Source organism: Corylus avellana, chromosome ca2 (genome assembly GCF_901000735.1).
Source record: "Corylus avellana chromosome ca2, CavTom2PMs-1.0".
Taxonomy (NCBI): domain Eukaryota; kingdom Viridiplantae; phylum Streptophyta; class Magnoliopsida; order Fagales; family Betulaceae; genus Corylus; species Corylus avellana.
Genome location: NC_081542.1, coordinates 3,487,892 through 3,515,481, shown reverse-complemented (window position 1 = coordinate 3,515,481; position 27,590 = coordinate 3,487,892). Strand labels below are relative to the sequence as shown.

Below are 27,590 nucleotides of genomic sequence, written 5' to 3'. Positions count from 1 at the left end.
CTCTCAATAATTGGCTACCGTGTCACATCCCAATTAACTAAGTAAACTAATTAAAAATAAATAAAAATTGTTACACTCTATTTAGAAAGAAATTAAAAATTAACGATAATAAGACAGGGATTAATCGACAATATCCAACAAAAAAACAGTATTATTAAACCATCGAGTCACAAACACATGATACAGAGAGCTCAGAAAAAAAACTGACACATAATACCAGGCAATTTTTCTAGAAAAGGACAAGATCATTAAATTTGGAGGCCCAATGTCTATGAAAGAAACTGTCTGCAGGTCCCTTAATGTACAAGGGTAAAGGAGGGAAGAAAGAGGTCATGTATACCTCTCAAAAAACCCCTCCCAAAAAAATTGCGAGTTTCATTTACAACACGTGGGTAATTGAACGTGGTCAAATTACGGGTCAACAACCACGCAAAAAAACCCTCCTCCAAAACGTCAATCTCGCAGCAAAAAAAAAAAAAACACTGGAAAAAACACACATACACGCACAACAGAGCTTCTTATTATTGTTCCTCGTCATCGATCCCACGGTTCTGATGTGTGAATTAAAGAGTGAAAAGAATCGTAGAGACAAGTTTTGCAATCTGCAAATGTCACGTGAGTTTCAACAGAGCTTGTCGTAGGTTTCTCACCAGATCTTCCACTGTCGCTGAGAATTCAACGTCCATCTGCAAGAAATTAATGACAAGTTATATGTCATATGTTGGAACATTGATTAAGTGGTCAAACAAATTGTTTGATCATCTCAATAATTAATCATGATATTTCTACCTGAGCAACAACAGTAATATCAAGTGTGGAATTTCCAAATGGCAAGACGCTGCTATTGAGGATAGTCAGGCCAAGTTCCTCCATTTCGGTTAGTATTTTTGCAGCACATCCTTTGCGATTCTCACAATGGATTCTAATGAGCGCATTCTTCTCCGAAACTCTAGCCTCAATTTCTGGGAGTGGTTGGTCGGAGTTCTGATCATGATGATCAGATGAGGAGGTGTCATCATCTGCTGAGATCCGCGTCTTCTTCACAAAAACCACTGATTCTATTGTTCTCTTTGCAGCCTGCTCTTCGAGTGTCTTCACACGTTCTTGAAGCTGTTTCAAGTACTTAATAGCGTCTCCAAGAACAGAAGCCTTGTCCATCTGCATTCAAATCACACGTTAGAATGTTACACAAATATTTAATATATGATGATAACAAAAAAAAGTGGCTAAACTAAATTATATATAGTGAATTGTACTCAGGAAAATAAATTAGGTTCCACCAATATATATATAAGCACGCAGATTTTCTTTCTAAGTGTCTATATCGATCTCCACCCTCAAGGGATCATGGTGTCCCAAATAAAGAATTAATCTAAGGATATCAGTCCAAGTTTCCAACAAATTAGGTTTTCGCTTCACATATTTATAACACCTCCTATTTAAGATAGTTTCATCGCCTACATTTGTTTATAAGACTACAAACTCAATTTATACATGAGAAATATTATCTAGTAGGCTGTTATACGATTACTATATAATTAATGACCGATTTTCACTATCACATCATTTCGATCGTATGCGGTCACATATATATAATAGTTTACCTGATAACATTAATTTCTCATATTGTTAGGGCAACATTGAGAGAAAGCAAGCAACATAATCTATTTCTCATCATACTAATTTCTTTGAAGAAGCAAATAATTTGAAAGATTAACACGAACAAGAAATCCTTCAGTATAAATTAACAAGTTACAAGTAGCACGTGCGTACCTTCTTTAGGCCAGGAACAACTGCTGAAAGTGCAATGAACCGCTGGCTGAGCTTTTCCCGGCGCTTTCGCTCTGCTATTACGTGATCTTGGGCATTCAAAGGAGTTCTAGTCATTGCACCAGCCCTCTTGGGGGCCGCCTGACAATTTTGCATCTCAAAAGAGCTCTGAGAAATTATACTAGTTGGGAAATTCAAATTTCTATCACACCCGGCCGCCGCCTCGGTCTTTGTTTTGATGGTGCAGTCTAGACCATAGAATTTCTGAGAAGTTGGTGGGGGTGAGTTTGAATTCTCAAAAGAAATTAACTGCGACGAGGAGGAAGAAGCAGCCTTGGAAGCTGTCATATGGTCGGTGGTGCAAGAGTTCCAACTGCTTGTCTTCAGCTGTTTTGCCGGTCTTCCCAGACCGTCGGTCTGCATATTTTCGATTGCTGAACCGGCCGTAAAGTTGTGTGCGCTTTTGGGACTGAGATCTGGGTAAGATGAGTAGCTCTCAGCAGAAAAAGATTGGAAATGAAGCTCATCAAGTGAGTACCCGAAAGAGTCCATTTCGTATCCATTGACAAAGGTGTGATCCTCCATTCCCTGTAAAATTAAATAAAAAAAGTGTAAGGAATTATCCACACACACACACACACATATATATATATACATAAATGAACTTGGAAAAGGAAAATGGTATAATAACTTGCATGCTTAGAAATCTTACCAATTCAGATACCCATTTGGCCGATGAGATTTCCATTAAATTAACCCCTTTAATTTGTTTCCTTAAAGATGAACTGTAGGACCCTGGGAAAATTGAATAAGGTACCGGAATCTTAGATTTAAAGGCTGAAAGATATAGTGATTTGAACTTCTGCAGATTTTAAGATATAATAGACTGTGATCCCAAGTATTATCTTTGCTTGTTATCACAGAGATTAAATATTTTAGAGGCGATGGAAGAATTTTTTTTTTTTTTCTTAAAGAGAAATTAAAAACATCACTTTGTGTATCAAAGTTCAAGTGTAAGCATAAAAGAATACAGGAAAGGAAAAACCCAGAAGCCCAAACTAAAGCAAAAGCCAAAAATCTGGTAATTAAGATTAGAAAAAGAAGAAGTTATCATCCAATATATAACATCCACCAAAACCCTATTTCAAGGCCAAAAGCAACATTTGGAAATGGGAAAAGGAGAGCAGCAAGAAATAAAAAAGATTAATTACAAAGGATATTTGGTTCATCAAAAGTTTTATCGGATTATTGGAATCGAATAAAAAACCAAAAGAACTGGGAAAAACCAGAGTTGAAAGCTTACCTTCCAACTTCCAAGAAGACCGAAGCTTTTCTTGTCCACTTCGCCGGAGTGAAGAAATTTGTGTGTTTTATAAGTTTACCGTACGCGCTTGATATAAATATTCTATAACTTGTATTAGCACGTGTGGAAACATTGTACTCTTTCTCGCTAATCACTGTTCATACGAGGGCTTTCTCTCTCTCTCGTTCATTTGGTCAAACTCTGGGTTCCTCTTCCATTTTTGCCAATATTCTAAAACACTCAACCTTCGCCGGCCAATATTCTAAGGGCCCCATGAAGCTAAACTTCAATCTCATCCTAGAACGAAGGGGCTATCACGGATAATATCCAGCGTTGATATTTAGGAATTGTAATCAAATGGGCGGGACGCGTTTCTTCATCCTTAATTTTGGTCATCGCACGTTTTTTATTTTTCATAGTCGTTCTATACTTGGATTAATGCGACAAAATATTTAAATTTCATCTCCCTTTCATATAAATTTCAGGTATGTTGTTCTACATTAATTGGTACAAACCTAAATTTGATATATATATATATATATATTTTGATCATTTGGCAAATACGTGATTTGCCTTATTTTCTGTTCAACTTTTAATGAAGGAAATATCAACAGTCCTCTTTTTCACGTAAGTTTATAGCCTGTAACGAATTTCTTTTATAAAAAAATTATGTCCCAAAAATATAAAGAAGGAGACCCCCATTGATTTTTTATGTACCAAAAATATAAAGAAAGAGACCCCCATTGAGAGGGGGGAGGGGGGTTGGGGTGGCACTGGTGGGGATGGGCCTATGGGTCCAAAGTCTATTTTATTTTCGGATACACATGAGGAGTTTTTATTAAGCTTATGTGGAAAAGAGGACGGCGGACCTTTCTTCTGTTAATAATTGTATGGACTAACTGTTGAAGCACGCCAGGCGTGCTCCCAATCACGACTCTTAAAGTTAAAACTAATATATATATATTAGTGCCCATGTTTGTTTACGGTTTCAAAAACACTGTTCTCTTCTTAAAACAAAAAAAAAATAAAAACATTTTTTGTAACAAACAATTCACTTTTCAAAAAACCAAAATACAAAACACGTACACCGAAAAATAAAACACAAAACTTTTAGTACCAAAAAGCATGGAACACCAAAGCGAAGCCTTTACTCGGCTCGAAAACTTAAGACAATACGTAGCCAACAAGAATTAAAAGAAAACTAAAGGCCGGTGCCAAAAAAATTTTCATTATTGATTCAAAGCCAAAAAGGAACGATATTTTACAAGAACACCACCATGGGCAAGCAAGAAATTGGAGTACACAACAAAGGTAATGTCAAAATAAAGGAGAGGGAGAAGAGTAATAAAGGAGAGGGAGAAGAGTCGGCTCCCACAATGGTGTTATTGGTCGTCTCTTCATCAGGGCCGGCTCAATGTATTTGGGGACTTTAGGCAAAATTTTGATGTTGGACTTTATTTTTTTTAATATTTAATTATTAATTAAATAATATTTATTTTAATAATATTATTATATTTTTATAATATTATTATTATTTTCATTCTCATTGTTGTTTCATGACTTTTAAGTTTAACTTTTAACTAGTTGCCCAAAAAAATTGATGTGACATATATATATATATTTTTTGGTTAATTGGTCTTATTTTACAATGAGCTTATTATATTAAGGCCTTATTTTAGAGGCCTCAAAATTTTTATGGGAAAAAATTTTGGGCCTTATTTAAAAAAAAAAAAAAAAAAATTAGGCCTCAAGTTAAAATAAAATTAAAATCTTTTTTAGGCTTTATTAAAATTTTTTTTGGACCTTACTAACTCGGGGCCCTAGGCGACCGCCTCATTGGCCTAGCCACTGAGCCGGCCCTGCTCTTCATCGACTTTGGTTTTAATTGAAAGATTAGAAAAATATTTGTCAATTGACTCAATTGAATGATAATTTGATGGAATTATGTGAATTTTCCCTTTTAAAACAACTATACAATCCTTAAGGAAAGGAGCCCATTCTTTTGGCCTTGGCAGGCATGGGCAATTTTGAGAGGCCTTCTCCACCTTGGCCGGAAGACTCTGACGACTTCAAATTAACTGAGGGAGGAGCTATCTCGGTGGTAAAGATTGTTTACCTAGACCTACTCCAACTTTCAGCTTTGGGGTTCTAAGAAAAAGATTGCGCCGAGACTATTCACCCTTGAAGTAGCTTGGGCAGTTGAAAGATCTAAATGAATACCAATCACTTCCAAAACTACATGCTACTCCGTAGGGACAGATGCAAAGTTTAATATGGGTAGGGACCAAGAGCCAATAAATTGTGTTGTCAGAGGCCGATATGCAAAAAAAAGGGTAAAAAATTGTGTTTTTTTTAAGGTAAAAAAAAAAATTGTGTTAGAGGCCAATAATTTTTTTTATTTATTATTTTTTATTTATATTTTTTTTTATTATTATTATTTACTTTTTTTTTTTCGTATAAGTTGGGGGGTGGCCATGGCCTATACCAGCCACCCCCTTCCTCCGTCATTGCTACTCGACTTGTGCCCTTCGGCACTTCCGGTGAATGATTCATCTCCGCGTCCCTTTGGGGGAGAATCATCCCTCGAGGCTTAGGGTGGATGACAACTCCATAATCATCTACAGTAATTGTACTAAATTATTAACCACGTTTATCCTGTGACTGCACCCATCTTTTTCCCAAATAATTGGTAATCCAATAAACTAGTGTACTTCTGGAAGCCTGATTACGACTTCTACATGTTGGCATGTGCACGAAGAATTCAAACATTGGGCCTCTAATATAATAAGCGCCGCTTTGTATGCTGCATCAGCTTTCTGATTTTGGATAAATCCAAATTTGCTACTTTTAATATTGCCTTTCTTTCCTTCCTTCTCGGCGCAATACCATTAAAAATTTAACAAGCAATGAACATCATTCGTACATAGTTTTCCTTCAAAATTGGATCCCAATAAGTTTTTTCAACGCAATCTATAAAATATACAACAATTTTATACAATGAGTTGGAAAAAAAAAATTCAAACCCAATTTGAAAAAAAACTCTGTTCATATTGTTGACATAAAATTGATTATTTTTAAAAACCTATCAGAGACACAACAGCGTCACCATGATTAAGCAATTCAGATTGAGACAATTAGCTCCTCATAAGTCATAACCCCACGTTAATCATTTGCTTATGAAAACTACAGCTTATATAAAAGACTACTACTGACAAAAAGAAATAGATAAACAAAGTGAGAGGAGGGAGAGCCAAAAAGATTTAAAGGGTGTACGAAGTGCGTTCCACTTTTGCTCAAGAGAAATTCCACAGGCATGCAGCCTGGTAATCCTGTCATCATAATAAAAAATTTAATGGGTTCTCCCATAATGATGAGTTGGACTTACCATACATATATACCGGCGGAATTATAATTTTAGATGTGAAGGAGGAAAAAAAAAAGAAGAAGATTTTAAAAACATTATAAAAGCATTTAAAAAAAAAAATGGAAAACATTTTGGGGCTTGGGGTTCGCCCCTACATAGACATGTTAAGGAAACCTAATTCATTAACATGAATTTTTAATAGCATGTTGGTGCACATTTTTTTTTTTTTAATAATTTACATGCTCAAAAGATAAGAGTCATTATTATAGATTAGATTTATCTTTCTCTTTGTCTATTTTCTGTTTCTTTTGGATTAATTACTCTTATCTTGGCATGTCATTGTGTCCAAAGGCATGCTTTGCGGGATAAGGATGCAAGGGCGGTTCCCTAAATAATGTCCCTTAAAATATCACAGCAGATTCTTCTTAATTACTTAATCGCCACAGCAAAACATATAATTAAGGTTTTTTTTTTTCATTGTTATAAAGAAAAAAGATGCAGGACCAATATCTAATTAGATTTTGGTCTAATTAAATACACAAAATCTTTCGTTTTGATGTTCCATCTCTCCTAATAGATTTTATGTCCTTTTTTTTGGGGGGGGGGGACTGGGAATAGTTTACATCAGCTTATACTTCAATTTCAAATTTAATTCTGTCTTTATGTTTTTAAATCGGATTTTTCTGTGGAATCTGGGCATTACGTATGAAATGATCATCATAACCTTCTAACCATGTGGAATGGGGGCAACCTTGAACCGTGTCCAACCATGTTTAACCTTCCTCGTACCTGCGAAAGGAGCCATCTTTTGACTCTACAAGGTTTAGGAAAGTTGCAGCTTTACTCAACTTAATTTCCATATTCCCACGTGCCCAGCTTCATGTGGGGGCCATCTACTTGCTGCTTTAGTTGCAGACACGTTTGAAGATCGTTGGCTGTAGATTGTTGTCGAAACAGAAAAATTAAAATTAGTATATACATTTTAATTTAGTCTTTGGGCTTTTAATTTGGATAATTAGATATTTAGGTTGGTACTTGGGAACATGAGAAGTAGTTTGCCAACCAAGCATTTCAGGACTTCTGCTCCAACTCGGCATTCAGAATCATTGCTCTTCATTGAGACATGATTTGCAGGCTAATGTTCAATTGTTCAATCTTCAACAATTGAACATTGTTGAAGATGATCAAGACCTAGTTGGAAGGATCTAAGGGTACGTATTTGGGTGGAGGAGCTCCCCATAATCTTATGAGCTTACACATGATTATTTGAACTGCGGTAGGGGATACCCATTTTTCTTTTTTGGCCTTCGCTAGCGAAGCGGTTGGAATTGGGCCTGCTTGTCACCCATTGTACTCAAAAAACTTTGAATTTTTTCAAAGTTGCGTATGAATTTGTATTGAAAACAAACATGCTTCCAAAAATGATTGTCTTCTCGCTCAATCAGGTGGGACTTGAGATTATTTTGCAATTTGCAGCCATTAATATTCTTGGAAAGGTAATCATGCTTATTTTTCAAACATGTATGGTATTGGTCGTTGAATGGAGTATAGCATGTTGTCATGTTGACATATAGTTTGTCAAGTTGGCAAGTGTAAACAGCATATATATATAGTACTAGTCTCCATAAAATTAGAAGCCCGCAAGGCATCTAGCTAACAACCAGAATTTTTTTACTAATCCCACTGCTTTGACCTTCTACCCTCACCAATTTCCATAAAACGACAAATTAAAGTCGTGGATTACTGTTTTGTTGGAACAAAATCTTCAGTAGATATCACCGCCATAAAACAATTGGAATTGGCAAAAGAAAATTACAAACAATCTGAAACGGGTTTGTTGTAATATGATAACGTCATCTTAAAAATACAACAATCACTTAAAAACAAAGCAAGTAGAAGCAGGCACACATTAAATATAACAATCACTTTGCACACCTGACACCTTCGTAACCAAATAATTTCAGACAGATTTTCCTATCCCAACTTTTTTTTAAATAATGTGTTTATATTATATATATATAAATAAGTAAATGTTCTTTTGTCTGCAGGGACGGACCTGTGGGGGCAGGAGGGCCTTGACCCCACAAAAGGTTCTTATCACAAGTGTTTTTTTAGGTGATTTTTCATATAATTAACAAGTTCTTTGGTATTATATATAAAAAGATGAAGTGTTGGTCTTATTTTAAAATTTGGCCAACATTTTTTTTTCTCCTTTTTAATAAAAATTAATTTATTGAGCACTTTGAAACTTGGTCTTTAATAATTTGTTTCTTTGTTTTTTTTTTTTTTTTTGGTTTTCTAGACTTATATATATATATATATATATATATATAGTGATCTATTATCATAAAAAGAAAATTAGGTAATATATAAACGAATTCACGGTCAAAGATTTAATTTAAAGTAATAACTACAAAGGAGAGAAAAATAACTCATATTTGATGCACATGCATGATATAAAAAGTTTTTGTTATTTTCTTTTGCCCCCACCCCATATATATATACCATTTCAAGAATTCAGCTAGTCCCCTATTTTGTCACAAGACAAAAAGTTAAAAGTATTTGAAAATATGTATTTATTAATATTTAATATATACCAAGCACAAGCTTAATATAAATCTTGGACTATTTACTGTTTGATTTTCACTGGTCATGCAATGTTTTCCTACAAAAAAATATATGCGGATATATATATATATATATATATATATATATATCATCATTTACTAAAAATATTTCACTTATGTTTAAGAATGGAATTATATATTTACTAAAATTATTTAAGGGAAAATTTATTTTAGAATTATATCCAATCCCCCCTCAAAAAACATCTTGGCTCCGTCCCAGATTGTGTGTCTGATGGAAATTCTTTGAGCTATTAAATTATATAAAGAATTGTCGTTACAGATATTCCATAATGCTAATCATATGTATCACGACCAAGCCATCCTTTTCAGTTCAGAGGAAAAAAAAAAAAGCATCGTTGTTTTCAAGACCTTTTCAAAGACAAAATATTGCAAAAGCATATTAATTATAGCTAGAGCTGTCGGTTCAGATTGTATCATGTATGACTTCAATTCAGATCTGCAGTACTTGTCTTTTGCTGATTAATTAGCAGTTTATTGCAAGTTATTACTTATTGGCATGCAATAGTGTTTAATTAATCTGCTTCGTAAATCAATAGCTCATCTCTTGGGGGATATTGACATCAGCTCAACAAATTTACGATATATTTTAGTCAAAATTTTGTTTTTTTATATATATATATATACTTTTTATTTTAACTATTTACTTTTTCAAAGCACAACTCAACATTCTATCCACTTTTATGATTTCATTTGAATATTTTTGTTCAAATATTTCTTTATTCTTTTTCAATAAAAATAACAAAATAGAAAGAAGAAAAAAAATTGAGAGAAGCGAGAATGCTTGGCATTTTTTAAATTTTGTTTTCAGATTTGGTTAGTGTATAGCAGTACTGTTCACACTAACCAGATATTTCAACAATTTGATGAGAGTTTTAGACCAATTTTAACATTTTGGCTAGCCTGTTGAGAGTCTTGATTTGGCTCAAGTGGGTTGAGTTGTGATATTAAATAAGAAACACCTTTCAATAATTTATAGTTATTAGACTGATGCTCGAAATAATAGTTATTGGATCAGCCTTTCTTAAGTAAATAATAATAAATAAAAACCGCAACGATTAATTGGCACTGCTATGTCAATTGGGTGCAATTTCTAGCATTAAGTTATCATCTAAGTTATGTAACCCTGGACGGGCTGGATCACCCCAGGCAAATACATGCATGCATGCTCCTTAGAATTTTTGATAAATAATGAATTTAGTAGCTAGGGCTCCAAAAAAAAAAAAAAAAAAAAAAAAATTATAATGGAAAATTAAAATACTGCAGTGATAAAGTATCAAACCACTAATAAAGAAATTACCAACAAACATGCGTATATATCAACACAATATTTTGTTGATGACGAGAAACCTTAATATCAAGGAAAAACCTTTTCGAGACAACCAGATCCATGATTCTACTGTCAAAAATAATACAACACTTCCAAGTTCCAACCCTTTGTCCAATGTAACACATATTAATTTGTTACATATTGACCATTCATGAAGACAATTTCATTAAACAATACCCGGCCAATAATATTCATTATTCAACCTCCAACACATGCAAACACTGAATCAAGTCGTAACTTGGTACAAATATCAAATTACCAAATTAAATAGTAAGTTCGCTAAAAGTTACTATTTTTCAAGAGGTAAATTTTGCTCCACACTAAACTTCACAAACGCATTATGGATCCCAATTAGACGTATAGAATGAAGTCTACGAAAGGGGCTTTGTCCACCATGCCAGTACTTAACCATATAATTTTTGACAAAAATAATTTGAAAAAACATGACATATATCAAGAACAACGTACAGAATAAATCAACACTAGGCATGAAATAATCAATTACAAGTTAGATTTATATGTTTTAAAGGATAATTAAATTTTGTTGATTTGTATATTTATTTTGTTAGTTATATTTTTAGTTAATTTTTATTTCATTGCCCATATGAAGTAAAATTCTTGTATTCCCCCACTCATCAAGAACCATGAACAATATTGTAGGTTCCAGAAAAGATGAAAATTCTTATTTGTATTGATTTCATAATATTTCAGACCGAGGTTACTTTTTTTTTTTTTTTTTTTTTTAATTAAACGAGGAAAAAAAGTTATAAAACATGATCTTTCTCACTCTTAATCCAAATGGAAAAGATAATGAAAAATGCTAGCTATTAGAATACTTCTAAAAACAAAATGTAAAACAGCTAGCCCACTTAATTTAGTCAAGAGACAAGACAGATGTTACATTTATTATAAAAAGAAATCCAGCTCAAAAATACAGGATACAGAAGTACAATTTAGAGAAGGATGAATTCATATAAAGGCCCAAGAGACGAATTATCTCCCCACTGCCCTGATCCAACTTCTAAGAGAATTGCCTGCTTCTCTCTACAGCAGTACAAAAATACATACCACAATTTTGCCTTCTGAAAAAGCACTAGCTACTACGTGCAAACAAAAAGATAAGAAGGAGATTTCATTATGATTATTAGCCTAAGGAAATCTCAAACCTCTCAAAATTCCTGGTTTTGATCGAGAAACTGTAGCCGTGAGGTTTATATAATATTATCATTTTTACATCGAGTGGGTGATTGATTCAACGTGGTCAACTAGTCAACCACGCAAAAACAAGAAGAAGAAAAAACCCTCCACCAAAATAGAACCCTCACGAGTTTACAAAGCTTCTGTCAAGGCAAATGGTCCCAAAAAAGGGGGGGAAAAAAAAAAGGAGAGTGCTGCTGCAGGCCCTTGACTTCTATTGATCTGGAAAATAACAAATGCACTTGATGTACAGGTTGAAACAATCAAGTCTTCAAATTCAATGCACGAACTGATCATCTTTGTCTACCATGTTAAATTCACATGTACTTTAGTAAAGCCACGCGTAGGAGTTTCAGTAAATCCTTCGCTTTCATGTCGAATTCATCGTCCATCTGCAAAATAATCTGCATTAGATTAAAACCCATCTAGTTTTTATATTTTGATTCAAAATAAAAGTCCTTTAAAAGGGAATAAAAATATGTATACACACTACTGCTATTAATTAACTAATTAATTACCTGAGCAATAGCGGTAACAGCAAGTGTGGAATTCCCAAATGGCAAGACACTGGTATTGACAACAGATAGATGAAGCTTCTCTATTTCGCTTATTATTTTCACAATTACTCCTTTTTGTTTCTCACAGTGGATTCGGATAAGTACATCCTTTTCTGAAATTCTTGCTTCTAGTTCGGGGAGGGCTTCCTCAGAGCGGCCATCGAAGTTTTCATCACATGAAGACGTGTCGTCATCAGCAGAGAGCTGAGACTTCCTCACGAAAACTACAGATTCCACTGTTCTCTTCTTCGTCTGTTCCTCAAGAAATTCTACGCGTTCTTGAAGCTCTTTCAAGTACTTGATTGCATCTCCAAGAACAGAAGCTTTGTCCATCTATAAATGATGAGATGATCTATTTATTAGATTATTATACGATTGTCAAACAACTAAAAGGATCAGATCATGAAAATCAGTTTTTAGATCAGCAAGAGCTTGTAAAACAGTGTTGTTACTGTGTACAACAATGATGAATAATATAGAATCGAAAGAGAGTTGAAACACAAATTTAACGTGATTCGACAATTTGCCTACTTTAACGGAAGTGCGGCTGTATTTTGCTATTAATAATCCAGGGTTACATATATATAGGAAAACCCTAAATCCTAATTGTACGGACGTATTTTGAAAATTTCCAAAATACCCCATTCCGTGGACGTTACTATCCTCAGCTCCCGTCTATTTGGCCTTCAACTAGTGTTTTAATATGAGCAGCTAGTTCTAACAAACAGTGACATTAAAGGTTGATTTTCATTATCACGGCATTACACGGCATCACAGTTGTATAACAATCTACTAAATAACATTTCTTTATTGGTTACCTTCTTTAGGCCTGGAACAATGGCGGAAAGAGCTATGAACCGTTGGCTGAGCTTTTCTCTACGCTTTCTCTCGGCGATTATGTGATCTTGAGCATTTGGTGGTGCTCTAGTCATTGAGTAAGTCCTCTTAGCCCCGTGGCTGGCTTTTGGAGCAAAGTTCTGGTTCTCTAAGGAGCCCTTGGAAATCAAAGATCCGTGAATATTTACTTGGGAGACAATCTCGTCGGCCTTCAGCTCCAAAGAAGAGTCAAGAGTTGTGTAGAACTGCTTAGGGTTGGCAGCTGGGAGTGTGCTCGAATTCTCAAATGAAAGAATATGGGAGGAAGAAGAAGGTTTTGGTGAAACATGGTCTGTAACGGCAGAATCCCAACTGTTTGTCTTTGTCTGTTTGGCAGGCCTCTTAAGGCTGTTCTGAGAAGTTTCAATAGAAGAATTACTGAGGGTAGTTTTGGTATTGAAGGCAGGGTATGAACAATAGCTTTCAGAAGAGAAAGATTGTTGAAAATTCTCTTCAATCGCAGTGGCTATGTCATGCGTTGTAAACCCATCATAATTTTGGTGGATGTAGTTGTAATCATCCACACCCTATAAATTATAACAACCAAAAATTTAGGAAATGTTCACAGATAAAAAAAAAGAAAAAGAAAAAGAAAAAAAAAGTTAATTCTTCTGTCATAAATCATATGATAATTAATCTTACCAATTCAGAAAGCCATTTTGCCGATGAAATTTCCATTGCTGCAATTCCTTTATTCACTCTAAAAGATGCGGAAAGGCAAGAGAAAGTATCTAATTGAGTGAAAAAAGAAAAAAAATCAGATACCAATATCTTTGTTAGGCAAAACAAGAGAAGAAATTAAAGGAGAGATTGAAGCTTACCTTCTCCCTAGGAAAGCAAAGGCAAAGAGCGATCCTTTTCCAAGTGGCCCATGGTAGACCTTTCTCCAGCTGCTTTCACCTTTATAGCAGTTGATGTTCATGATGATCCATTGATTCCTCTGCTTTGCACCCACGTGTGCAAATATTGTCCAGATCCTTGTTCATTCAAATGAAGGCTGGTTCTGTTCAGGAAAAATTAAAAAAATGAAGGCTGGTTCTCTTTCTCTGCTTCTGTCTCGATGCGACGTGGAATCATGGGCACTAATAAAATAGCAACTTGATCTATGAAGTGATAGCGGATCTGTGGAAATTAGAGAAAAAAAAAAAAACATTATGTTTTCTTTTTGTCGCAAGTGGCTAGCTAGGTCTGCCAACCAGAGTCTGAATATTGAAATCAATTGTTTACGTGTACAAAAGGAAAAACAAGTTTTCAATTTTTATTTTACCCTGAAGTTCACGGCTCGATCACTTCAGTAGGCCAGGCCTTCAAGTGTTACTGTTTTCTTCTTTGTCAATCAGGGTTGATTTTTATGAAAATACAGGATGATGCTGTGGGAGGCCATGGCATGGGAAACGATCAGAATAGCTTTGATTACAATTTTTTTTTTTTGCCTGTTTTATTATTCTGTTATCTTTCGGACAACCATTGCATAGATCGATGTTTCGGATTGCAGGACAAACAAGTGTTAGCTCGATTGAGAAAGTTCTTGAGACGAACTACACAATTGCTGATCAACTTATCTTGGAACTTGGTCATTTTTCAGCTCAATTCGAGAGGAAAATATTGACTAAATTTCCAGGTTTGTGCTGTTTGATCATCCAAGGATTATGACACAAAATCTGGCATGGGTAGTATAAAAACTGGGTGTTAATAGCAACATAAATCAAGCACAACTATCGCCTAGAGCAAGTGGAAGAAGCAATATCTTTCTTAATGAGTGGAAGTAGTCAAGAAAGAGAAATAATTAAGAAATAAAATACATGTTTCTTGTACGTTTTCCTTTGGAATCTTCTATCATATATATGCTTTACATATGATTATATATACATGTGTGTGTGCAAAGAAGGTGTAACAAAGTAAATTTAACGTATATCATAAAAATGCAAAAAGATGTGCACCTTATGCTAATAAAGAAAAGAACAGAAGAAAAATGAACGAGGTTGGAGTTGCAGGCAGCCAATTAACTTTTGAAGTTAGTGAGATAACATATACACAGTTAAATATAATAAAATAAAATCTAAATCGTATCAAAAAAATACTCATTTTGATCTTCAAGTTAGGCACATGGGCCTTCAACTTGGACCATTAATTCCCTTAAATTCTCAGTACTCTTAGAATTCAATTAAAGGCGTGTTTGAAAATGGGGAGTGAGAGTGTCGCTTCCTCTGCATTATTTTCTCCTTTAAAAAGCACTTTCGTCAGCTTTAGGTTTTGAGTCTTGACAAAGGTTAATATTAATTAAGAAAGTCATAAGTATCTAATCATTTTTTTTTTTTTTTTTGTGTTGAAAAAATCTTTGTAAATGGCGGAATAGCTAGTCTTAAAGCATTCACATTAGCTAGCCTAAGGTTATTTTAGTTGCCTATTGCAAAATTGGATCCCACATCTAACTAGATATTTTAACTAAAAAAAAAATTTGCTAGTCAGATGTGGTGGTTTTTAATTTGGTGAGCATTGCACCAAATGTTATATATATATAAACATAAGAAAGAAGGAAAATATGAATTTTAAATAATAGGGCTGTTGAAAAGAGACACAAATTTAAAAATATGACCATTAAGAAAATAAATTTTTTAAAAAATATAGTTGCTTTTGAATAATTCACGAGGGAGATTATCATATTCTTCTACAATTCAATTAGATGCGAAATCTAGAAATACTCTTTATTTTTGTAGTTGTAGAAGATATTTTTTGTTGGAACCCCACCCCTTTTTTTGTTTTTTCATTTTTAAGGAACAGGATCTAATCGTTCGAAACTCTTTTCTTCTCATTCGAGAGATTATGTGAATGAACATACTACTATTGAATCTAATGAGTTCAAATTAAAGTAAAAAAAGGAAAGTAATAAAGTAAAGGGCATTAATAAAGAATAAAGAATAAAGAAATCATTAATAAAGAATATTTAAAGAATAATGCTATATATATACTACACCTTGATATCGTCATCCCACCTCCATCTTACTGAATTGATGTGAAAAATGCCTATTAGCTAGCCCTTAGATTAGTCATTGTTTAAAGAAAAAAAAAATTAAAAAAGAAAACTTCAAAAGCTGATGGACATTGTCACATGAGCCAAGAGAAATAAAAATATAGTAAATAACATTCTTCATATTTAAATGGAATAGTAAAAGTTGATAAGTAAAATAAAAAGTGCGACACAAGTATACTTTAATTTGGAAAAGTGGGTATATATATATATAAGCTCGCCTTCATTTTAGGTTCTATTATTAGAAGGATTGTGTGTGGTGTAATTAACCATCATCAACCCCAAGAGTGTATATATGGCATGAACAGAAGAATCAAGAAGATGGGCAATTAATCCTTCATAAAAAAGCAATGCTTGGTTGTGATGAGCTATTAATTGCATATCACATGGGGGTTTCAAATTTAGTAAAGCTCTCCATAACCTGCAATAAGAATATTTAAGATTGCTTGCTGCATTTAGATGTACGATCGATACATATATTTTTTTTAATTCCCAGGAGACCCCTATATCCATTTCTATAATTTGTATCTACTTTTAATAGGATTTTGGAATCTCTTTTGTATTATATTTTAATTAGTTGTGATAATGGCTTTCCAGATGAAGGGCGGGCTAGAGAAATTAGATATTATTTTGTATGTTTATTTTCTATTTTTTATAAAGAACAAGGAACATTTTCCTTAACTATTGGGTCTCCCAAGTTGTTATGTTTATGCCATCAATATCAGTCGCTCTTTATCATATAGACTGAATCTCGTATGAGAGATTTTTTTTTTAATATATATTATAATTTCAAAGGCAAGAACACACATCCTAACTAGACGTCCAAAAAGCTAGCTAGATCCAAATTCTTGCAAGGTGAAATAGATCGACAATTTTATATGAGAGAGTACTCGAACTTCATTGTTTGTTTAAATATCTGAACGTATAAAACTCAAACCAAATGCCTTTCTTATATAAGGTTGTCTATTGCAATGCAATCGAGAGTCTCATTGCCCCCAATTCTCAAGCCAAAAAACTGTCACATTATTGATCCTACTAAAATAAAAATTTTCCAACTCATCGATCATTGCTTTAGGTTTTGATTTGAATTGATGAGTTGGCAAGTATTTTCATAAGAATTTATAGCGTGGTAGTTTTGAATAGAAATTTCTAGTAATTTTGCCACTTGTTCAAACAAGTTTCCGACAACTCATCTACCCGATTGGTCAAATGATCTCATAATTAAGTACTCTAAACAGAAGAGTACCACAAGGACTGATCATATTGCTAAACATCCTAAACCGGTAGTTTTTGGGTCATCCATATATGAAGAATGGTTAAAGATTTGCCAAGTTTCAGGTCTTTCCAGTATCTCTGATATATTGCGTAGGGTATAAGGTATTGTAGAAGAAAAATTGACCTTTTTAGTAAAGATAATAACATTGCTAGTCACATCACAAAGAAAACTATTGATTGGTTGGAGCTTTTTTCTACGCTGATTGGCTGGAGGTTTCTATTATGTATTATGTTGCATATATATATATATATATATATATATATATATATATACGATTATCTTCCGGATATAATGCACCCCAGGTAGGTAGAAAATACTGCTCTAGACATTGTAGCCAGCAACCACCATTGATCCTCAGCGATCTTCGGACTATTTTTAATTTTCGTGTAATCCAATGAATGTTATTTAAGGTCAAAGCAGTTCGCATGATTGACAACGAAAGGTCTGCAAATTAACAGAAAACTTCGCTGTAATCCGCTAATCATTTTATATCTATTTAATTGATTTTCGGACAGGCTGTATGAATTTTGATAGCTAGCAGGGAAACTAACTCAAGTGCGGGCAACAATGGCGGTCCAAAATTAACCCATTTTCAAGGTTACATATATGTAAATAAATCTGGTTAATTGTACAGGAGAATACTGTCGTTATCCTAATGAAATGAATGCACGAATTGTCGATCTGCATTTTGAGTATATCTAGAGGGATTTTGATTTTCAATGCTTGCCAGGCAACAAAAACAAATGGGTATTAAAATATTAATTTGATTTTGAATTTGAGCATGTGCAAAAGATGTAGCCGGATTCCATTGACCGAGTCATGGAAATTGGATTTTTTTTTTTTTTTAAGTCCCCCACGAATGGAGGAGCACTATAACTATAAGTCTAAAAGTAAATAAGATTGTTGTGGCGAATTTCCCGGCGAAGCTGGCGAATCCAATAAAGAAAATTGAGGACATCGAAGCAGTACTATTCCAACACGAGGAAGAAAGGAGTGAAGGTACTATTTTATCTTTGTTTTTATTTGGTGGGTGTTGAGCTTGCTTTGCTTTTTCGGCGACAACGTTGTCTTGTTGGGTGTCCCGAGGCCACAGCTCCCCGTTTTGTGGCAATTTTGCAGTGTTGTTGGGTGTCGATTGCTTCGTCAAATTGTGTATCAATAGTTCCTTGCCTTGAGAAGTGGCCAGCACAGTAATAATACTATTTGGATTCAGTGTATTTGATTAGCCATTAAAACAGTAAATATTTTTTAAAAAAAATTATAAAATTTATTATCATGGAGTTTAGACACTACTCCAAAGTTTATGAACTTTTAATTAAAGGTATCGAACTTTCAATTTTTTTTTAATTACCTTAATTTTGTTATGATTTTTCGTTAAATTTTGTCAATATTTTTAAAATACCTTTTATTTATTTATTTGATAAAAAAAATTAAAAAAAAAAATGCAAAAATGTTTGTTTCTTTTATATTTAAATTATTAGTTAATATTTTTATTTTGAAAGAAAAAACAAAAATTTTAATAAAAGGAGCCATTTATACTTTGTTTATGCTTTACTACATATGCATATTTGCATTACTGCAGCAATGAACAGTTAAAGTGTAGCGTGGCATAAATATAATTAGAGTTTATCTATTGACAGAATAAAGAGTTTGAATATTAATCTTACTTTCCGGTTTTGTTGGATACCAACACTATCTTAATAATTGGAATCATGGACATGTTACTGTTGTAGTCAACTACTCGGTAAGCGGAGACTTATTGGAGTAATTTTTTTTTTTTAATTGAAAGAGGAAAAATGGTTACAAAAGAGGGTGATTTTTATTCTTGATCCAAATGAAAGAGAGAATAGGAGACCCGTGAGAATGCTTTTAAAAACATAATTAGAAGCGACCCATTTAGCTAAAGCATGTATCCTAAAATTGGCACATCGAAAAATTTTGATTTGGTTATTGGGCTTTATGTTATATAAAAGTTTTGAGTCAATTTTTTTTTTTTTTTTTAAAGAAAGAAATGTCTTTTCAAAATTGAATTAGTCTTTTGCGAGGAAATTTTTTTTCTTCGTTGTCAGCAACATGCCATCTCTTTTAAAAATGTATCATTTTTCAAGTTATTCGATGCAATGTACAAGCTAAATTCACATAATTTTAAAATCTACAAATTAAAAAAAAATAAAAAATAAAAAATAAAAATTGTAAGGAATCCTGATCTAAATAGATTTGTGGGGTCTGAGGACTTGCATTCCGGAACTGAGAAAATATGAACTTTGTTGTCTAGTTCAGCCGAACTCCATCCAGCACTTTTCCTTACTCCCTTTTCTAAGTTTGTTGAATCAAGTTGCTCACCAGTCACCACAACGACTTCAACCCATATACCACCAGCTTTTGCATAAATATGTGTGTTACAAGTGGGGCAGCGTAAGCGTTACGTTGGCTCCATCTTCAAAAGCTCATTTGCAGCCATTTACTTCACCATGAACCTTGCAAGAACTTAAAAAGGAAATCCACATTACATAATTGGTTGGGATCAGAAGGCATTTCCCGCAACTGCTTTGCTATTCTTAGATGCCCATTTCATTCAACCAAGTATGCACATTGATCTAGCTAAGGAGCAGGTCATACTCCCTTTTCATCTCTCTCTCACAAAAGAAATCCTGCATTATTGCAAAGATGATTTCTGGCTCTTCTCTCTCTCTCTCTCTGAAATATTCATGAGGAAATGTACCTTGCCTAGATGCCTCCTCTAATCCTGTACACGAACTAATAACAATAAGTAAAACAGTTAGGTCTAATCTGGCTACCCAACATCTTTTTAGACATCAAATACCGCATGCTCAGCAGATTCTCTATTAAAACATTTTCACATGATTAAATGACATTGTTATATTAAATACCGGTTTGAACATAGAATTCAATCCGATCTCAAATAAGTAAAGTTCTTAAATACATTGATTAAATAAACCTACAACCTAAAATTATCATGCAGCATAATGGGCCTGGTTCTGTAGAGAAGCAAGAGGTTTAGCCACACAACAAATCTGTCTTCCTCCAAAGATCTTTGTCAGAGCCCCAGATGCAATAATGCTAGAGACTCAGTCCAGGATCAACAAAATCAATCTTTCGTCTGAGTCCAGATCTTTACAGTTTTGTCATTGCCAAGTGAACCGGAAGCAATCATGTTCTCAGAGGGATGACATGATACCGATACAACAGTGTCGGTGTGACCTTCCAATTTCTGAACTATTTTCCTGGTCTGAAGATCCCACAAGTATAGACAATTATCTTCAGAACCACTAACAATATACTTCCCATTTGTTACAGAAAAGGTGGACGAAATGCAGTATTTGGAGTTCATATGACCAGTGTAAGTCTTCAAAAATTTCCCAGTTGAATAGTTCCAAAGCCTCTGCAAAACGCAACATAAACAATACAGATGAGCCTATGAAGGACAACGAATAGAAACCACTACTCAAAGAAGACTGGACAATGAAAACATCAATAATGTAACAATTTATCTCCTTATGCAATTCAAAGCCAACAATTTTGTTTTATATGTCCTGCTTGATATGCAAAAACATTAGAGGAAATTGCTTATTTGTGGATTATATATCTTGCTTCACATACTGAACATAGAAAACCCCTTCTGATGCTATGAAAGGTTTCAAATCAGAAAGGCAGGCCGAGACCATCTATGAGTATATATAAGTTTATAACCAAGTAGAAGGCAGTACTTAAAGTACATCACAGACATCGATGTCCTAAACCAGAAAAATTCTGAAGTTTTTCCAGTTTCACACACAGAACCTTTTCGGACCAAGATCCAATTTAAGGTGCATGAATTAGCAAGGCAAACATATAAGACCTAAGAAAAGCATTAGCCATATCTGCAGTATTACTTCAAAAAGACTAGTCAATTTGGAACTTTCCTAAAATCACTTATAAAGCCCAGACTGTTTTTATAAACCACTTACTATAATTGAGGTGTTATAATCTCCTCTCCTTAAATTCCTGACAAGTCATGTAGTGCTCCAATATCACATGACATTACTAGATAGCTCCGATAGGGGTGGGCGTGGGTCGGGGCGGGGAGGATATTTGTCTTTTCCCCTACTCGACCCGCACCCTGCGGGTTTGAAAAATCCAAAATGCTACCCAGACAAAGTGAATACTATTAGCGCGGGTTCGGGTTTTGCGAGGTGGGTTGAACGGGGCAGGGCAGATTTCGTCATGGAACTCCATGAACGAACCTGGAGAGGTCTTCTTTGAGGACCACAGAAAACTTAAGATTAACCCAGAAGATTAAGAGAAAAAATAATAATAACAAATAAATAAATACCGAAAAGAAGCTCAAGATTAACCGAGAAGATTAAGAGAAAAATATACAAAAAGACCCAAAAATCGATACCCAACAGCCGAAGACTTCGATACCCAAAGATTTCAGTCAACATGAAGAAAGCTCACAAAGCAGTGGTATGAGCTTTGTTGGTCAATGAAGACAGAGACAGACTCTACGAGACATAGCACAGAGAGAAGAGAGAAGAGAGAAAAAAAAAAAAAGAGAGGCACTGGGGGGGGGGTAGGGCTAGAGAAAGAAGATGAAAACTAGTGTTTTTTTTTTTTTTCCTTTTATTTGCTTATGTGGGGTGGGGCGGGTACCCGGGGCCCAAAATATTTTATACCCTCAACCCGCCCCGCCCCGCCCTGCACGGGTTGGAAGAAATCCAACCCGTACCTGCAAAAAAACACATAAATCCGCACGGGACTGGGCGGGGCAGTTTGCGGGTTTTTGCTTGCCCACCCCTAAGCTCTGATACCATTTATAACAATCATATTTCAATAAGGGATTTTGATTTGTTTATCTTTAAATATATATATAATATATGTAATTTTTAATCTTCCATGGAAGGATGACATACAAGCGATCGGATAGAGCCATTAGGGGAGAAAAAACAACCTACTTAGTGCACTAACTCAAACCTAGTTCTTGCATGAAATGTCACTCCTAGTTCTAACAGAGGAGCACTCCTAATATGAAATGGAAGAGCAAACTTCTTTTTTTGGCATCAAAGGGCTATTCTATTACAAAAGAAGTTATGGACTCAGATATGATGTTCAAATGATCCAGGAAAAGCGCTACCCACATCTATGCTATTACTCTAAAAAGATTATTCAATTTGGAGCTTCCTCATAATCACTTATAAAGCCTAGTATTGTGTTTTTATCAACCACCCACTCTAACTAGGGTGTTACAAGACATAACAGGGGTCTTAATCTTCATAGTTCTAACATAGGAGCACTCCTACAAAGAAATGGAAGAGCAAACTTCTTTCTTTGGGGTCAAAGGGCTATTCTATTACAAAAGAAGTTACGGACTCAGATATGATGTTCAAATGACCCAGGAAAAGTGCTACCTACATCTGTGCTATTACTCCAAAAAGGACTATTCAATTTGGAGCTTCCCTAGAATCACTCATAAAGCCTAGTCTTGCGTCTATATCAACCACCCACTCTAAGTAGGGTGTTACAAGACATAAACGGGGGATTGACTTCTATGCACAATGTGCAATAAAACATTATTTACAAGTATGTTTGAATGCCTGAATCAGATTCTTCTGCAACAGCACATGACTGCCTCAAATCATAAAAAGAACTGGTCGGTACCAAACAGAACAACTTGACTTAAAACTCCAGCACACAAATACAAAGAAAAGATGTTTTTCATAATAATTTTAACTAATCCATTATGTTGCTTACTGCTTATAAGCCTAAGTTCTTACTAAAATATTTACGGAAAAATCTTGGATTTTAGGCTTTTTGTTCTAAGCCCCTTTCATAATCCATACACATGTAAAAGACATCTAGATGAAGCCCATTAAGCAAGCGATCAAAATAAGTCATTCAATGGTTTCATTTCCTTACAAAAGTGTCTTTTGTCTTAATTCCGACAGCAAATTATACTACTAACTACATATTTCATAGAAGCAGAGTTCTCCGGATAAAATTGAGAACCAAACTACTATTAGAGACGGATAGAAGCTATGCACGTGAACTCCGGCCATCATATGAGTAATTTAACAATATTATACGAAGGTAAAGAAGTAGTATTTTGAGGATCAATGCCTAAAAAAGCACAAAGAAAGACTCTGAACCGGAAGGAAACATAGCTAAAAGAAGTTCAATTTATTTTGTTCCAAGGCAGTACCGCTGTTTCCCCATACTATCCTATAGACCCTCTCTCTATTCACTGCGGAATTTAAACAAACATGTAGCAGGACAAACCTCGTTTAAACAAACACACACAAAGATAACAATGCCATTGAGCCAATATCAAAACTTTACGCCAATTACTCACCAAAGTGTTATCCAGAGTGCCCACAAGAAGATACTTCCCGTTGGGCGAGAACTTCACGAACGAAACGGGCGGGTTCTCGTCGTCGATCAGGGTCTTCATGCAATGGCCGGTACCGGCGTCCCAAATCCGGCACAATCCATCGTAGCTGCTGGAGACGATCAACGAACCGTCGCGATTGAAGTCGACGGAGGTGACGGGGTCGGAGTGGGCGGGCAAGACCTTGAGGCACTTGGCGGACTTGACATCCCAGACGCGCACGGTCTCGTCGAAGGACCCGGACACGATGATGTTGGACTGTGGGTTGAATTTGACGCAGAAGGCGTAGTTAGTGTGGCCCGTGAGGGTCTTGATGAGCGAGCCGGTCTGGACGTCCCAGAGGCGGAGGGTCTTGTCGTCGGAGGCCGAGACGAGGAAGCGCGAGTCGGAGGAGAAGGCGAGGTCAGAGACGCCCTGCTCGTGGCCCTGGAACTCTTGAAGCGGAGAGAGTGTGGGATCGGAGTTGGACAAGCAGTAGGTGCGGAGGGTCTTGTCGGCGGAGGAGGAGGCCAGGAGGCGGCCGTTGGATGAGAATTTGACGGCCGAGATGGGGCGCTTGTGGCCGGTTAGGGTTTGGGTGAGGGTGTAGGGTCTGAAGGATTCGTTGGGTTCGGTCGTCATCGTCAGATTGGGATTTTTGGTTGACTGGTTGATTGAAGAATGCGAGGACCGGAGGGGGTGAGGGATTTTAGCGGGAGAGGAAGTTGAAGCGAATGAGACACAAGGAGAAGAGAAACTCTTGAGCCTTGGAGTTGGAGCAGCGGATAAAATATTTCTTTTTTTTTACTTTTTCGTTTTTTTGGGACCCAGGAATATTGGAGCTTCATAATTATCCAAGTCAGTAAGATGCAATATCTTCGGAACAGGATCTTCTCAGGTATATTATGACCGGAGAATATTTAATCTATAATTAGAATTTTGATAAAAAATTTGTTCGCTATAAATGGGACACATATTTTACTAATAAAAATAATAATAAAATATTATTTTAAATTAAAACAATTTATATAAAAAAAAAAAGAAAAAAAAAAAAGGGGTGACAATGGCTGGCTGTGGGTGGTCATCCACTTACAAAGCCATATGGTTCAAATTTCCCCTGTCACATTGGAAGCCAAATTTCACCCGGCAAAATGGGGGTGGTCTTCTTTTTTTCTTTTTTATTAATTTGTTTTTTAATTTAAAATAATATTTTATTATTATATTTATTAGTAGGATATGTGTCATATTTATAGTCATAAGATTTATTATTTGAAATCCTAGCCATTTAATGGACTAGAGATGATCATATTCCATTATGTTCAATGTTTTGTCATAATAACTCAGGTGAGGTTTTAATTGGTTTTGGTAAAATCCACATACACTCCTCATTACTAAAAATGTAATTTTATCATTGAGGGATATTGACAATATTTTGGTAATTTGAAAGAGATATTGTCACAATTGAAAGTTCAAAAAGGAACATTGTCATTTAGGTGGTAGTTTGAGAGGGGTGTGTGAACTTTACCCAAAATATAACTTTAACCAAATTCACATATCTCAAAACCTACCATCCTTTACCTAATATCATAACTATCAAATAATTCCTTCATGATGTAAGGCCACACATCAAATATCCCTAGAATCCACTTGTAGTTATTTACTATCTATTTTATTACATCTTGATCTTGTCATACTTTTTTTTGATTTCATAAAAAGTACATTTTATTATTTACTGTTAAATAAAACTTATAAACTTTTTTTTTTTCTTCTAAAAGGCACTTTTAAAATACCAAATAATTGTAGAAACTCTTAACCAAGAGTCATGGCTTCAACCCTCATTTAACCTCAAGAGATACCATATTTTTGCCAAAAGAATGACTCCTTGTTATGACATGATCATCAAAACGCTTTGATATTGACCCAAAATTCTTATGAATCTATTTTATATTTAACTTTGACCGTTTTATCGTGTCCTTTTAAAATTTTATAGCATGATTGCAACTCACCTTGCCCAGTGTATTTTTTTTATATTAGTTTTTATTGAAGGGACAATGTCTGCACTTTTTATATGCATTCTTGAAAATTTAAACAGAAAATAAGAAAATCATACTTGTAAGTATCCAAGAAGCTAGGTTCCTTCATCTCTTCCTTTTAGTCTTTTCCTTGCCTCTAGAGTCTTTCCTTCTTCGGTTTGCTTTCTCTCATATCTTTTCACACTCATTGGTGATTATGTTAGCTTTTTAATCAACCAGCTAAAAAGTAAATTGTATGACCTTAACCAAAACCAATAGACACACATAAAAAATAAACTACAAGTAAAACGTTTTTATAGGGCAATATAAATTATAGTTTGAACGATAATTGTTGTTTAATACAAGAATTCCAAACAACAAAAAGATTTCAAAAGAGGGAGGGTTGCTAGGAATAGAACAATTATGAAAGGATTTGTTTTGAAGATGGTGATGGTGTTGATCATCCTTGTGCAAGTTGTCGTGAAAGCAGACAACCCTTCATTTTTGTATTTCCCTCTCAAGCATCTCCCTTTTCTTTCTCCTTTTTTCACATTCCCCTCCAATCCTCTCTCATTTTAAATCTCTAATTGGTTCAAAGAAAAAAATTACTCCTAAAATACAAAACTCTTCACTAGTACCAACACAAAAAGAAAAGTGTGTCAAAAAGTGCAAAAGGAATTACTTTGCAGCACAGCAAAAGAGTTTCTATATCAAGAACTTTCAAGATTGTGTCAAAGCTTGTTTTAAAAAATACGCAGAACTTGAATATCCGACACCCCCAGGACATGCAATTTGGTAAAAATCCTCAACCCCTCTCTCTCTCTCTCTCTCTCTCTGGTAGTTTTACTTTTACTTTCAATTTTTACCTTTATTTTCTGTTGCTCATAAATTACAGTGGTCAAAAGGTCAAATGTTTTATCTTTATTGGCCATTTTACTTCAAAATTCACTTTAATGTTCGTTTTCTCCATTTATAACTCTTAATAATTTAGAGAGGGTTTAGGGCACAAAGTTGCTGCATAGTTAATAACCTTCCCAAAAACTCTGGAAATATTATCACAATAAGTTGTTGTGCAAGCACACACCAAAAAAAAAAAAAAAAAAAACTAAGACCATTACTCTTTTACTAAAAGAGTTGCCATATCCATTATATCTTCATCTACTTCCTTGTTAAAAAATAATCATAAACTAGTACTTTTATTGTTTCAAAAATCCCCTAGAATATGGAAAAAAATTAATTGAGCAATGAATTTAAGACATAAAATCTCAATAATACATTGGACCAAAAATTTTAATCTCTCGAATCATGATTTGATTCAAAATCTTGAACTTGAACGGCGTAACCAGAGACGGATTTAGGGGGGACCGGCAGTGGCCCTGGCCCCCCACCAAATTACAAGAAAAAAAAAATTTAAGGAAAAAAAAAAATTAAGATAAAAAAATAATAATTTAAGGTATTTTTTGCCAATTGGTCTCTCTCCAAACCTGGTTCCCCCCCAAATTCAAAGCTGACTCCGTCCCTGCGGCGTCATCATAATTTTTTAACCTCCCAACACAAATGTCTTGTGTCAACCAAGAGTTATGACACAAATCTTTAGAGTAACAAGTCACTAATACTAATACCAATGTATTATGCTATAATCCTAGCTTGTGTTTTGGACCAAAAATCGTAAAAACTAGTATTTTATACAATGTGTAACCCCAAATTAAGGTGTTGAATTATTTACAAATTTTTGGAGGATATTTTTTCCCAATTTCGAGAATTTTACAAATTTTGGACGATTATTTGCTCCTATTTTTTTTCTAAGTTATGTTTTTTAGTTTTAAAATAACATCAAATACAAAACTAAAAAGAATAGTTTTCAAAAA

The 27,590-nt window shown here is 34.6% G+C and overlaps 3 protein-coding genes across 3 annotated transcripts; all 3 read right to left on the bottom strand.

The window, feature by feature from the left end:
- Positions 1–509: 509 nt before the first annotated feature.
- Positions 510–2,524, bottom strand: LOC132172609 (transcription factor bHLH18-like). The gene is made up of 4 exons (XM_059584139.1): positions 2,483–2,524; positions 1,774–2,358; positions 790–1,158; positions 510–686 (listed from the first exon to the last, which is right to left on the bottom strand). Exons 1-4 carry the CDS (start codon positions 2,516–2,518, stop codon positions 612–614), a joined length of 1,065 nt encoding a protein of 354 aa, XP_059440122.1. The 5' UTR covers positions 2,519–2,524; the 3' UTR covers positions 510–611.
- A 9,231-nt stretch (positions 2,525–11,755) lies between these two features.
- Positions 11,756–13,964, bottom strand: LOC132168494 (transcription factor bHLH18-like). Its single transcript, XM_059579482.1, has 5 exons — positions 13,864–13,964; positions 13,685–13,742; positions 12,985–13,569; positions 12,128–12,499; positions 11,756–12,001 (listed from the first exon to the last, which is right to left on the bottom strand). Exons 1-5 carry the CDS (start codon positions 13,962–13,964, stop codon positions 11,927–11,929), a joined length of 1,191 nt encoding a protein of 396 aa, XP_059435465.1. The 3' UTR covers positions 11,756–11,926.
- Positions 13,965–20,208: 6,244 nt separating this feature from the next.
- Positions 20,209–24,507, bottom strand: LOC132171107 (COMPASS-like H3K4 histone methylase component WDR5A). The gene is made up of 2 exons (XM_059582333.1): positions 23,696–24,507; positions 20,209–20,749 (listed from the first exon to the last, which is right to left on the bottom strand). Exons 1-2 carry the CDS (start codon positions 24,350–24,352, stop codon positions 20,456–20,458), a joined length of 951 nt encoding a protein of 316 aa, XP_059438316.1. The 5' UTR covers positions 24,353–24,507; the 3' UTR covers positions 20,209–20,455.
- Between the last annotated feature and the right edge of the window lie 3,083 nt (positions 24,508–27,590).

Bases quoted from the DNA above. Each gene is read 5' to 3' on its own strand.
- LOC132172609 (XM_059584139.1), bottom strand. From the start codon at position 2,518: ATGGAAATCTCATCGGCCAAATGGGTATCTGAATTG. The intron at 2,359-2,482 runs GTAAGATTTCTA...TTAATTTTACAG, and splicing joins CCAAATGGGTATCTGAATTG to GGAATGGAGGATCACACCTT. The intron at 1,159-1,773 runs GTACGCACGTGC...ATTTGAATGCAG, and splicing joins TTGTTCCTGGCCTAAAGAAG to ATGGACAAGGCTTCTGTTCT.
- LOC132171107 (XM_059582333.1), bottom strand. From the start codon at position 24,352: ATGACGACCGAACCCAACGAATCCTTCAGACCCTACACCCTCACCCAA. The intron at 20,750-23,695 runs GTGAGTAATTGG...TGCGTTTTGCAG, and splicing joins GCACTCTGGATAACACTTTG to AGGCTTTGGAACTATTCAAC.
- LOC132168494 (XM_059579482.1), bottom strand. From the start codon at position 13,964: ATGAACATCAACTGCTATAAAGGTGAAAGCAGCTGGAGAAAGGTCTAC. The intron at 13,743-13,863 runs GTAAGCTTCAAT...CGCATCTTTTAG, and splicing joins TTTGCTTTCCTAGGGAGAAG to AGTGAATAAAGGAATTGCAG. The intron at 12,500-12,984 runs GTAACCAATAAA...CATCATTTATAG, and splicing joins TTGTTCCAGGCCTAAAGAAG to ATGGACAAAGCTTCTGTTCT.